At 43.1% G+C, this 13,118-nt stretch overlaps 2 protein-coding genes across 2 annotated transcripts; both read left to right on the plus strand.

The window, feature by feature from the left end:
- Nucleotides 1–5,196: 5,196 nt before the first annotated feature.
- LOC134465032 (serine protease 33-like) lies at nt 5,197–7,445 on the plus strand. The gene is made up of 4 exons (XM_063218428.1): nt 5,197–5,389; nt 5,610–5,893; nt 6,636–6,787; nt 7,149–7,445. Exons 1-4 carry the CDS (start codon nt 5,208–5,210, stop codon nt 7,443–7,445), a joined length of 915 nt encoding a protein of 304 aa, XP_063074498.1. The 5' UTR covers nt 5,197–5,207.
- A 281-nt stretch (nt 7,446–7,726) lies between these two features.
- Nucleotides 7,727–11,839, plus strand: LOC134465038 (prostasin-like). Its single transcript, XM_063218441.1, has 8 exons — nt 7,727–7,834; nt 8,078–8,335; nt 8,718–8,804; nt 9,256–9,376; nt 9,817–10,033; nt 10,357–10,610; nt 10,914–11,059; nt 11,456–11,839. Exons 1-8 carry the CDS (start codon nt 7,730–7,732, stop codon nt 11,837–11,839), a joined length of 1,572 nt encoding a protein of 523 aa, XP_063074511.1. The 5' UTR covers nt 7,727–7,729.
- Nucleotides 11,840–13,118: the final 1,279 nt, after the last annotated feature.

The following is a 13,118-nucleotide window of genomic DNA, read 5'->3' on the forward strand; positions in this document are numbered from 1 at the left end:
CTACAGAGGGTCAAGTTAAACATTCCAGAGAACGATGGACTCGCCAGAAGTCCCAGTGAAAGTGCATGCAGGGCTTTATAACTGTTTTCATCACCGGCCAAAACGTGTAGCCCATATATAGAGCATCGTAAGGAACGTGTCAATTCCATTACTTTCGAAAGCGCAGGAACACAATGCAATTGGCTACAGTTCAAATTTCAGTAGCCTTTGATACCATTACTGCACCCGTCACCCAATTTGAGTAGGGAAATCCTCTTCGGGTTTGCTGATAAAACACACTGTTTGAGTTGATAATTTAGGGATCTGCGCACAGCACGTTCGCTGGCTGTTTTTTTCTCTCTTTCAGTTCGAGCTCTCGAGTGTGTGAAAGAAAGCGCGCGTTTACTCCCCGGCCCGTGCGCACAAGCAGGGCTCTAAATTAACACCAGCCAACTGGCCAAATGTTAGTGAAATTTAAGTTTTGCTGGCAGAAAAGACCAAATTACTACACTTTGACCCCTAATGTGTGTTTGGCTATATGAGAGGGAAGGTCCGTTAGATATTTCAAATGTCCGGTATTCTGCAATACAGCCAGCCACGTGTCCGGCCAGTAATAATTCTAGCGTGAACACTGCACTGCATTAGACCTTAGCCAATCACCAAGATGCAGTCCAGTCTTAAATGTAATCTGTGTAATGTGTCATACAAAATCCTAAAAAGTTATGTCCTGAGCCCTAAAAGCCCTGAATTCTAGCTGTAAGCTAATGAATGTGTAGGCTAATATAAGATAAAGGCATAAGCCCAAAGGCTGGAACAACGGCTAATGGTAACCTGTCCTTGTCACCTCTTCCACAATTTGATGGCTAAGGATTGGTCTGGTGCAAACATAAAGATATAATGTCTGTGTTCTTGAGGATTTGCATAGATTTGTAGCTACAACTGCAACTACTACTGTATGTTAAGGTTATTGCCTAATGGCACCATAGCTTCATGGTAGTTTGATTTTGTGTGTTCTCTTATCTGCAATTCTGACAATCGGAATGTGTTTTTCAGTATCAGTGGAAATAAAACAGCTCAGCAACTTGTCTTTAAAGTGTTAGCAGCACAAAGGTATTCCAAAAAGGACCAAACCACCTAAATGTATTTTTGGGCAAGACTCATGGGATTTACCAGGTTGGTTTAACTATTAAAGAAAGCTGAATGCATCTGGAATGGAAGGCATTAGTTGTTGGTGTATGACCACATCTACAATCTACACTCCCATGACTAGATTCAGAACACCATTGTGGCCAACATGAAAACCAGTGATTCCTTGGCTGCTTGAGTAAAGACACATCTGTGATGACTCATCCGAACTAAAACTGTGAAGAATCATTTACAGAACCTTATTTTAGGATCATGCCTATCAAGTAGTTTTTACAGAAGATGGCATGGAAGGTAAAGTCTATTTTGTTGGTGTCCCAGAGCTGTTTACAGTAGGACAAATGTATTTTTAAAATATATTCCTATCACTTTCAAAATATGTAATTACTACACTGAAATCCATGGTTTCAGTAAGGGTTAACGTTCGGCGAGAAGGTCGCTACCGTGGAATAGCAGCACGACAGAGAGAATCTTTAGACCCCGACGCGGAGCGGAGGGGTCTTGTTCTCTCTGAAGTGCTGCTATTCCACAAAGCGACCGACTCGCCGAAAGTTAACCCGCTTATTATATGGATATACTTAAATGATTCACACATGGCGGGGACATTTCTTTAGCGATTAGGCCTATTTAATGTTAAGATTGTTGCTGCGCAAAACAAAACAGTGCCGTTGTGGAACACCGCTCGGCAACAGCTAGGTAGCCAGGACAACAGGTGTTGTCTATCACAGCAGCTGATTAGAGTGACAAAAGACCGGACCCCCTGCGGAGTGATATGAAACATTCGCTTTAGCCACTGACTTGTATACAAGCCAGTGGCTTTAGCAGTGAACGTCTTGTTGCCATTGACAGCGGTAGCCAGGACAACGGGTGCTGTCTATCACAGCAGCTGATTAGAGTCTTGTTGAAAAGTCGCTTTAGCAGTGAAAAGTCTTGTTGCCATTGACAGCGGTCTGTTATAGACCAACCCGTCCGTTATCGAAAAATAACAGACGTCCGAACGTTGGGGAGCCCCGTTGAAATGAATGGAGCATTCGACAGATGACGTCACAACCATATAATAAACACAACTAATCAACACTTAGTCACTGAAATCTGAGGAGGTTCAAATTACTCAGGTGTTTACTGACCATACATGGTTGTCTGTTGGCCTCACTGTGAAAAATACAAATCGTTTCATGGTCACCTCACAATAACATTACCGCAAACACATTTTTTAACAAAAGCAAGTTATTTTATCAGACTTTTTATTTACTCTTCTGACTGCATACCCACCTCCTTACCAAACATCTCCGAAAGTGACCTATTCGGAAAATGTGCAAAATGGAGTTGTGTTTGTTCAGTGTGTGGTTTGCCTCCTCAATCTGGACACACACACACACACACACACACACACACACACACACACACACACACACACACACACACACACACACACACACACACACACACACACACACACAGTGGCACCACTGGATTTAGCACAAAATCACCATTCAATCCTCTTTCTCTATCTCAGCAAGGTAATGATAGCTGTCCACTCATACATTAAACACTGCCTAAATTACACATAACACCATATATAACATTTAACAGCTCATGTGGTAATTTTCAGTGGGTTCTGTGCCTGGTTCACTTTATAGCTAAACCTGTTTATGCATGCTCATATCTATCAAGGAGGTAAAAAACATTGAATCTTATCTGGAGATTCCAACTATTCCACACCAACATCACCTCTACTGACAGTGTTACACAAATGCAAAGCATACAGTATGAACCAAAATACTGTTCATTCTAGTTACATGCAGTATTATTTTAGTATAGACATACAAGTGAAACACAGCAACATCCGTGCTCGTTTAGACTACTAACACTGAAATTAGGTCCCAACATAAATTCTATTCAAGGCACAGACAGAGGGGGTCCGAGGCACTCTGAGGTCTGTTTATCAGGACTTTTAAATGGACCTCAGAGTGCCTCGGACTCCCTCTGTCTGTACCTTAAGTTTTCATTTTTGGATACCGGGGAGCACTTCAAGATTTTACGAAACTACCCCACATACGCAACTTATTTTTCTCTCTATACAGTCTATTCAGACTGAGGTGCAGTGGTTTTGAGATAAGGCAGCCAAGAGAGAAATAGTATCTTCAGAAACATTATCTATCAGTATTCACTTCTCTATTGACTCTTTACGTCATAAAAGGTTAATATTTCTCCCAAATCCCTTTTTGTGCCAGCTTAAATGGTCATGGATGAGAATGAACATTTTATCTCTCTCTCTCACTCACACACACACACACACACACACACACACGCACACGCACACGCACACACACACACACACACACACACACACACACACACACACACAGGATACCTGTGTTCTTTGCCATGACTGTACTCTGTGTTAACAGGTGTGAAAAAGAGAACTCCAATGAAATGCAAACATGCTCCTGTGACCTCACACTCGCTGCATAGTTTCATGTACCTTCTTAGGGTGAGTACTGATAGAGAGGCTGAGGGCAGCAAGACACACCTTTCCCCAGCATCTCTGGCGAGGTTTCTCAAGATACCACACACACACACACACACACACACACACACACACACACACACACACACACACACACACACACACACACACACACACACACACACACACACACACACACACACACACACACACACACCCTTTCCTGCTTCCCATGCATTACAGTCTAAAGGCCGCAGATTTAACTATATTTCAAGATGGAATGCCACACCTGGTAACAGGGAACGTACAACAGCTAGACTGAAGCGAACAACGATCGGTTGATCACCGCAATCCAAGAAAGGAGACAGAAGAATCTGAGAAGAGAAAACAGTAAGTACAAGCCTTTGCCTTTTATATCACTACACTACATATGTGACTATACCGGTATTAGCCAAATATAGGCCTATCACAGTGTACTGTGGAGTATATATGCAGTAAGCGATAGATTTTTTTAGCTACACTGTTTTTTTAAAGTAGCCTAAAGTTTGAAGTCATTTTACCACCACCTTTGGTCCAGGCGGAAAGTAAACATAGCCAACTCATCGTGAACTTAGGGGTGTCTTGATTAAGAAAATATCATACAGTATCAATTATCAAGCGCTACAAAAACCGTTTGGATAGATAACAACTGCAAGTATTTGTTTTGTAGGAGATCTGCTTATCGATTTTAGGAATCTGCTGAGAAGATGAAGCACATCACTGCTCTGTTGGCATTCCCCATACTTACTGTGATAAGTATGAATTGGATTGACATTACACTCACACAACCATATGCATTACACATGCATTACACACACACACACACACACACACACACACACACACACACACACACACACACACACACACACACACACACACACACACACACACACACACACTATTGCTTAATATCCGTATAACAATACAGCAGGAATAATTTAAGTTCCAAGAATAATTTCTCACAAACGTTCATCTTCCTTACAGCCTCTGGGATAAGTGGTGAAAATGGTGAGTAATCAGAATTCAGTCATCTATTTATCCATCCAACTAGCTAGCCTTTGGGTAAACTTTGGGATTTCTGGTCCTTATTTTCCTTAAAGCCATATACACAGTAGCTTGTGTAAGTAGAGTAAGCAATGACTTGGCCTCACTGTGTTGTGTGAATGTCATTGATGACAGGTATAGGTGTATGAGCAGAGCTAGTTTTACCGGTAGGCATACCAGGGAATTGCCAAGGGCCCCACCAAATGCTCAACCTTACCATGGAAAATACCAAATACCAGGAAAAAAAGGACATTGAAAGTGAACTACTATAGTACTACACTACTTTGACAGTGCAAGGGGCCTTTAGTAATACTGACTAATCATAATGAATAATGACTTGGTCATTGCCATTATGGTAACAGCTAATTTATAATGCCGTGTCTTAAGGGGTTAAAAAATATATATAAATACTTATATTTGGCTTGATGTGACTTTATTATGTAGGAAATTACATTAAATGGTTAGGAGAGGGATGGCGTAGGGTTGGAAAATGTAGATGGTACGTCGTATTGGCACAGTTTGCCTCAATATGGCCTTTTTTCTGTCAGCCTGCAGGTCAGCCAGTGTTGGCAGTCGCATCGTTGGGGGAAGCAATGCCACAGCAGGCCGCTGGCCCTGGCAGGTGAGTCTGCACTGGCTGGGGAACCACAACTGTGGCGGCACCCTCATCAGCGACCAGTGGGTCATCACAGCCGCACACTGCTTCTCCCGGTGAGTCTTATATGAATACAAATTCAGCAACTAACATTATTATGTAGTCCCATGTATTGTTAGCGACTTGGTTTGTATATTTGACATGCTAAAGAGCTACTTTACATTTTTTATCATTATGCCTACAATGACAATAAAGGCTTTCATTTCTGTACTATATTCTATTGTGTTCTGCTTTTGTCTGTTCTATACTAACCAATATCGTTTGGTCTTCCACCAGCTTCCCAATACACATAATCTGGACTGTGTACCTGGGCCGAGAGACCCAAGATGTATCCGCGTCAGACATCAACGCGCATGAGGTGACGCGAGGGGTTAAACTCATCATCCGCCACCCTGACTTTGACCCCTCGACCTTCACCAATGACATTGCCCTTGTGAAGCTGAGGGAGCCAGTGGAGTTCACAGATTATATCCAGCCGATATGTCTGGCCTCCAACGGCAGCGCATTCCCACCCAGGACCACCTGTTGGACCACCGGCTGGGGCAACACCCGCCTAGGAGGTATGTAGGGGCTACAGGCTACTAGCTAGCCACCTTATTAACCCACCCATTTCAATGCTTGTTGGCTAAACTTGGATTTTTTCCGCACACCTCAGCTGGCAGGTGCGTCGGAGATGGCCCATGGGTCACTCAGCAGACAACATTCAAGCTGAATGCTTGTTGGCTGCCTGTGCCACAGCATTTCCTGTCTGCTAGTTCTGATCGATGTTGCCAAAAAAATCAGGAAGTCGCTATTGGCTCGCTGAAAAGTCGCTAGAAGTCCCTAGATGACGTCATGACGTTACGTATGACGTCACAACGTCACGTATGACGTCACAACGTCACGCACGACACGCTGATCCCTAGAAAACGTGCCCACATGCCTTCGTTCACAGTACAAATAGGCAGTGCTAGCTACTGTTTGGAGATCAGAGCTAATCTGCAGCCCTGCTTAACCGTGGGAAACGCTTCTGACGGCGGCGCAGAGTTACAATTATGTTGAAAAACAATGATTTTGCATTGAAAATGCGGATTTTAAAAAGTCACTAGATGCACCAAAAAGTCGCTAAAGTCGCTGGATGAGGTTTTTAGTGGCCAGGGACCTCAAAAAGTCACGAAATCGGCAACACTGGTTCTGATTCGGCTGCCCATAGCCCTTCTGAATGATTCAGCATTAGCAATAGCAACTGTTACCAAAAGAGTAATGTACTCAAAATGTAGGTCTATATCAAACCTTACCAAACACTTGTCGTTTCTCTCTCAGAGCCACTCCCCTTTCCAAGGACACTACAGGAAGTGAGGGTGAAGGTGGTTGGGAACAGGAAGTGCGAGTGCCTGTTGAAGGACTCCATGGATGTGAAGATTACCCCCGGTATGATGTGTGCTGGAGGGGTGACAGGGAAAGGGGCATGCCATGTAAGTCAACCATTTTCCAGGCCAGGTACATTTCCTGATGTTCACCAAAGCCTTAAATAAAAAAAAAGTAACTGCATCATAGATAAAAGAAACGTAATCCATTTGTATAATTACAGTGACCCTTATCAGCTTAATTTGGCAGTAGCCGGCCCAAAAGCTTGACTTCTATTGATTACTTTCCAAAGGAACGTTTGGGAAGGCAGAGGTGTCTTTAAAGGAGATGCCTTGTCCTTTCATATGACACAAAGTAAATACGCTTATTGGCATTGTTATAATATGTCATGGGTAAACTGTTCAATCTCTCTCTCTCTCTCTCTCTCTCTCTCTCTCTCTCTCTCTCTCTCTCTCTCTCTCTCTGTAGGGTGACTCTGGGGGTCCGCTTCAGTGTCGGCTGGGCTCAGTGTGGGTGCTGGCCGGCGTCACCAATTTCGGTCTCCCATGTGCCACGGGCCGAGCCCCTGATGGTTACGCCCGAGTGTCTGCATTCGAGCCATGGATCAGAGACATTGTGAAGCGTGCAGACGTGGGCTTCATCAATTTCACCTCGAACAGACCAGACGAGCACCATGCGTTCGGATGCAACCAAGGCAAAGGTGATGATGTACAGGACACATCCTGTACGTTTTTGAGCAATGGTGGCTCCATGGCTAATTTCTGATGGACTAAAATGTTGTGTGATGCTGATCCAAGATCTCTCCATAAAAGTGTTATAGTGCTAAACCGAACAAATATCATCTTATCATATCTTTTCCCAGAACCATTGCTCAAAAGCTTCACTATGATTCACCTTAATAGTGAGATTGCTGCAGTCACCTCAAATTAAACATGGGATTATGGATTGAATTTTCGTGAAACAATCTAATCTGTGTCTCACCAAAGACACATGTGCTTACATCCCTGCATGTATATTGCATTTGTCCTCCTGTAGGTCATTTTTATCCAATGGGCGATGGCTCAGTGTACCCTCCACAACTGAATGGAAGTACTTCTGTAATCTTCCTGGAGGAGACGTTCAAATACTTCGGCCTTGTTTATAGCCAGATATTTGTGAGTGCACAACTTTTAATGGTCTGTTTTCTACTAATTCTATGACCAAATGTTATGGATAAAGTGAGATTAACCCATTGATTAATGTTGTATTTGGTATTGAAAGCCATAAAATGTGCTTGTTATACCATATTGGTTTCTCAAAAATAATATGTGAATGCAACCCATTGACTAAGTTTTTTTTCTATTACACTGTTCATTTAAATTGTATGTCTGACTATCTTCATTTGTTTCCTCCAACAGCTGAGCAGCAATGGTTACCTGACCTTTGACGGGTCCTCCCCTGTGGAGCCACCCAACAGTGCACACTCAAACACAGACATCATCGCCCCCTTTTGGACAAAGTTTGACAACAGTGAACACAAAACAATCTCTTACCAGCAAATCACCAATGGTTCCCTTCTACAACAAGCTACCAGTGATATACAGGATCACTTCCCTGACCTCACATTCTCTGCCACCTGGATTTTCATTGCAAACTGGGTCTTCAAGACAGAGTCAGTAAGTGAAGCATTAAGCATTGAAGTACCGGTACTACATCAATGAAAGACACTGCTATTACAATGTTAAAAGACACGTTGAAAATCAAATCCAACTACAGACAACAGGGAGATGTTCGGGTCTGATTTTGAATGTCCTCCATTTCATTGCAGAGAAAGCAGGCAAATGCACCAATTGCTTTTCTTGTTCACATCTACTGGTAGTAGGCTACTGAAGTGTGTTCCTCTTCTTGAAGCATTTTCAAACCTGCACCTGTAGCCAAGGTTAAGAACCACTGATATAGACTTTTGTTAAGTGGAACCAGACTTTTCTAGTATGCTAACTAGAAAGCAGGTTCTTTCTAATGCCATAAATCTGGATTTTTTTTCTTTGTCTTCCCAAGCCGTCTTTCCAGGTGGTCTTGGTGTCAGACGGCAATTTGTCCTTTGTCCTCATGAACTATGGGGCTGTACAGCAAACCAGTGCATGGGTGAGAAGACAACTCATGGCGCATTTGTGTACACTGTAAAAAAAGAATGCAGTGTGATTAAACACTGCAAAGCCATATACGTAGGCCCATATACGTAGGTCTATTTTCTATTCAAATTCAATTACTTACCCTGTTCCAGGGTTATTACAAGTTGAAATTAATTTACAAACATTATTTCAAGGTAGAACACATTATTTTAAGTGGTGTAAACTTGCTGTTACAGTAATTTATTGGTTTAAGATGCCTTCCATTCATTAATTATTTCATTTCTATCTCTACTGTACATCATATGATTCATTTACATGCAGTTATAATGTCATATAATCAGACAGAATTGAACGTTACACCTCCAAATATTTAATTAATCACAAAAGATTTTAAGAAAAAATAGTTTTAATTGATAGCATTACTCATAACTTGACTGCTAATATAGCATGGTCTTACTTCATAGGCTGGCTACGACACCGCTGGCTCATCCAACTCCTTCTGGATTCCTGTTGACAGTGTGTCTGACCTGCAGCAATACAGCAACGTTTACACTCCAGGCCGCTGGGCTTTCCGTGTGGATGAAGGTTCTGTCAGCACAGACACCATTTATGTCATTCCAACTGATTACAGATGCCTTCTGTTTCTCTCTCTCTTTCTCTCTCTCTCTCTCTCTCTCTCTCTCTCTCTCTCTCTCTCTCTCTCTCTCTCTCTCTCACACACACACACACACACACACACACACACACACACACACACACACACACAGAGAGACACACACACACACACACACACACACAGCAACTCTTCTTGATGAATTGTGATCAGTTCTCTCAACAATGTTAACTTAATTCACACATAATAAGTAACGTTTCCCCCTCTCTCTCTCTCCTGTCCCTTTGCACAAATACCATTCATTTTTCAGTAGACTAAAGAGGCCCATTCGTGACAATTGCAGTGAGTGAAATGTTAATATATTCCTACAATCTATAAGGTAGTTGGTTTGCTCTGCTCCATTCCTCCACAGAGAGTGCCGCTGGGGTCCGTGGCAGGGTTACTGACCAAGTGTGCGGCTTCTCATCAAAGCCACCTTCCACCTTGAGCACCAGGATCGTCAGTGGTCAGGATTCCCAGCCAGGAAGTTGGCCCTGGCAGGTCAGCATCCATCGCTCTGGGCATCATCTGTGTGGAGGCTCCCTGATCAACCACGGCTGGGTCATCTCTGCTGCACACTGCTTCAAAAGGTACACAAGAGTGAGGAACGCAACACAAGAGGGAATTTGAGTTTGACATGTTCAACTGGAATTAAAAAATCAAAATGGGAGCGAGTTTTTGCACCCTCCAAACTCCTCAACATTTAACTTTACAATCGAGATCCTGTAGTGTGCAAGACTAGCAATTACTTCTAAGGATGAAACTCAAATACTGAACTTCATCTGGTTGCTTCTCAGCTGCTAAAGCCTCTTCTGAGCGCATACATTATAAGTCTAAACTTAAGTTAAAGGTGAGTGCTGCCACTGAGTGATTCCAACTGTAACCTGACAATGATGTCGCTCTCTCTCCACAGTCTCTGCATGGCTTCCTTGTCAGTGTACCTCGGGCGACTGAGCCAGGAAGACGGCAACCCCAATGAGGTTCGGCGGAGCGTCATGGCGATTGTTCGTCACCCTGATGATGAAAACAACATCGCCCTCCTCAGGCTGAGCGCTCCGGTCCGCTACACTGCCTTTGTCAAGCCTGTCTGCCTGGCAGCTAGTGGAAGCTTCTTCTATACAGGGACCAACAGCTGGGTCACCGGCTGGGGACACGTTAAAGAAGGAGGTAATTAAATATATATATATATATATATATATATATAAACCAGAACTGATTAGAGCTGAACAATGCATAGAGACAATACACAACACAACACAATGAAATAATGATATTACCATAAAGAAACACAGACCATAGTTCAGTATGAAAAAAAGATTACAATCGAGTGGATTAGGCTACAGAATTTCAATTTCAATATCAGTAACTGAATGAGGAAAAGAGCTCTCAAAAAGTTAACTGGTAATGACATGGTCATGAAAACAAACAACATTGCATTCCTCATAATCTGAATGTCCTTCTTGGTTGCAGTGCCCCTCCCCTCCCCACAGATCTTACAGGAAGTGGAGGTGCAGGTGGTGGGAAATAAACAGTGCAGCTGTTCCTATGGAGACGGGGTCATCACAGACAACATGATCTGCGCAGGTGCACCCAAAGGTGGCAAAGATGCCTGTCTGGTGAGGGACCATCCTTTAGTATCTGAAGAATATACCCTCTTGTTTTAAAAATATCTTCTTCACTCTCTGAAAATTAACTAGAGGTTTTGTAAACTTGTCAGTTGTCACTAATTGCTAATTACAAAGGACGAGGTGAGCCCTGTAAGAAAAATGTGGGAAACAACTATGTTGTGATGGCAAAACATTTAACACAGAATTCAACTAATATTGTGTTCGAAATTGGAACTGTCCGAATGAGACGTCAGTGTAGTATTTCAAATTTGTGACATAATACACTGATGAAAGCTGTCTCAGGTGAAACATCTCTTTGAATCCTGATGCCCTTAAAAGTAAAAAAGTAATAAGTTGAGTGCGATTCAGTCTCTCTATCGTTGACACTCCCATAAACCGATACAGGGGGATACCGGTGGTCCTCTGGTAAGCAGACAGGAGTCTGTCTGGGTTCTCTCCGGGATCCTGAGTTTTGGAATGGGCTGTGGTGATCCTACTTCCCCAGGAGTCTACAGCAGGGTGTCCCGGTATCAGCACTGGATAACGGCGTACACCTCGGATGACCTTCCAGGCTTTATCCAGTTTCAGTCAGATGGCCCAGACACCGATAAGGACTACACCTGTCCCAGTCCAAGTACTCCAGTCACCCACTCTACCCCTCCAGTGACGCTATTCCCGACTGCATTTACAACAACAACTGAGGCACAGATTACAAGTACATCAACAGTGGCAACGACAACACACAACAACATAGGTAAACATCAAAAAACACGAGTCACATTCATTTAGCACTGACTGTGATACTGGCATTTTCTCCCCCACCCTTCCCAATATGGCACACCTTTTCCTGTTAACACAGAAATGTGTGTTGACTTTTCCAAAGCACTACAAACACTTTCTTGTGTATGCTTCAGTGTGTCATATCACTGATTTCTTCAAGTAGTCACGATTTGCAAACAGGCACAATTTGCAATATTCATAATGTCTTTGTTTTTTATTGCCTGTTAGCTCTCGAGAGTTTGTTTCTTTTATTATTCGCTATTTGTTCCTTGTTACAGGTGCATTGTATCCATTAGTGGGAGGGACTGTGAGTCCTCCACAAGAGAATGGAACTTCCTCCCTCATCTTCCTCAAATCGACGTTTAACTACTTTGGTCTTACTTACAGCCAGATATATGTAAGCTGTTACACACACACACACGCACAAATACTTTTGACCATGTTAAAGGATAACTTCTGCCAATTTCGACATGCGGTTGTAATGCTCACACTACCCTGGACTTGTCAGTACCTGAGAATTAGTTTTTCTTCTTCAGCCTTTTTCGAGATCCTGGCCATTGTATGTGTAATGGGGGCATGTGTTTGTTTACATTTTAAAAAAACTCTTGATTTATTTCCGATAACATCCAAAAGGTTATGCAAAATTAGCAGACAACTAGCAAACAGCAATACTCTTTGGGGTAATATTTGGAGTAGGCCAATGTTAAAGGCCAACTTCCGATAAAACTCAGTTTTACTCACTCCTTTCGAAGATCGGACGGTCACCCCAAGTTAAACTCACTTGCAAGGCTCTCATAGCGGTGCGTCAACTCTCCTGGCTGTGTTTCCCGGTGTTTCCCAATTTACATAAATAATGCAGAGAAACGAGCGAATCACGAAAGCCTTTCTGTGTTTCGTCACGTCGAAAGAAGGCGTTGCCCACAAAGGTTTATATCGACCCATTTATCTAAAAACATGTCGAGTAATTTTTTTCTGCTTGTTTTCAAAACAAGCAACGTCTGGTGGCCCGAAACATAGCTTAGCTTAGCTATCAGCTGGTTGCTACTCTCAGGTACACACACAGCACAAAGCCTCATACATAAAGCCTGCTCACTCCGGTTGCTCCGTGCCTGCAGCTCGCCTAGGGGTCGCTGTCGAAAGAGCACAGCCCTGAATGGAGCCTGCACGCCTCCGTTGGCGCCCCTATAGTGCAGTACCACCCGGGGAAGTGGCGACTGTTTCCCATTACATTCTCTCCAAGAACTGGAGGACTGAGCCAATCAGAGACGCGTTTCTTTGAGAGCAGGAG

Source organism: Engraulis encrasicolus, chromosome 2, assembly GCF_034702125.1.
Source record: "Engraulis encrasicolus isolate BLACKSEA-1 chromosome 2, IST_EnEncr_1.0, whole genome shotgun sequence".
Classification (NCBI taxonomy): domain Eukaryota; kingdom Metazoa; phylum Chordata; class Actinopteri; order Clupeiformes; family Engraulidae; genus Engraulis; species Engraulis encrasicolus.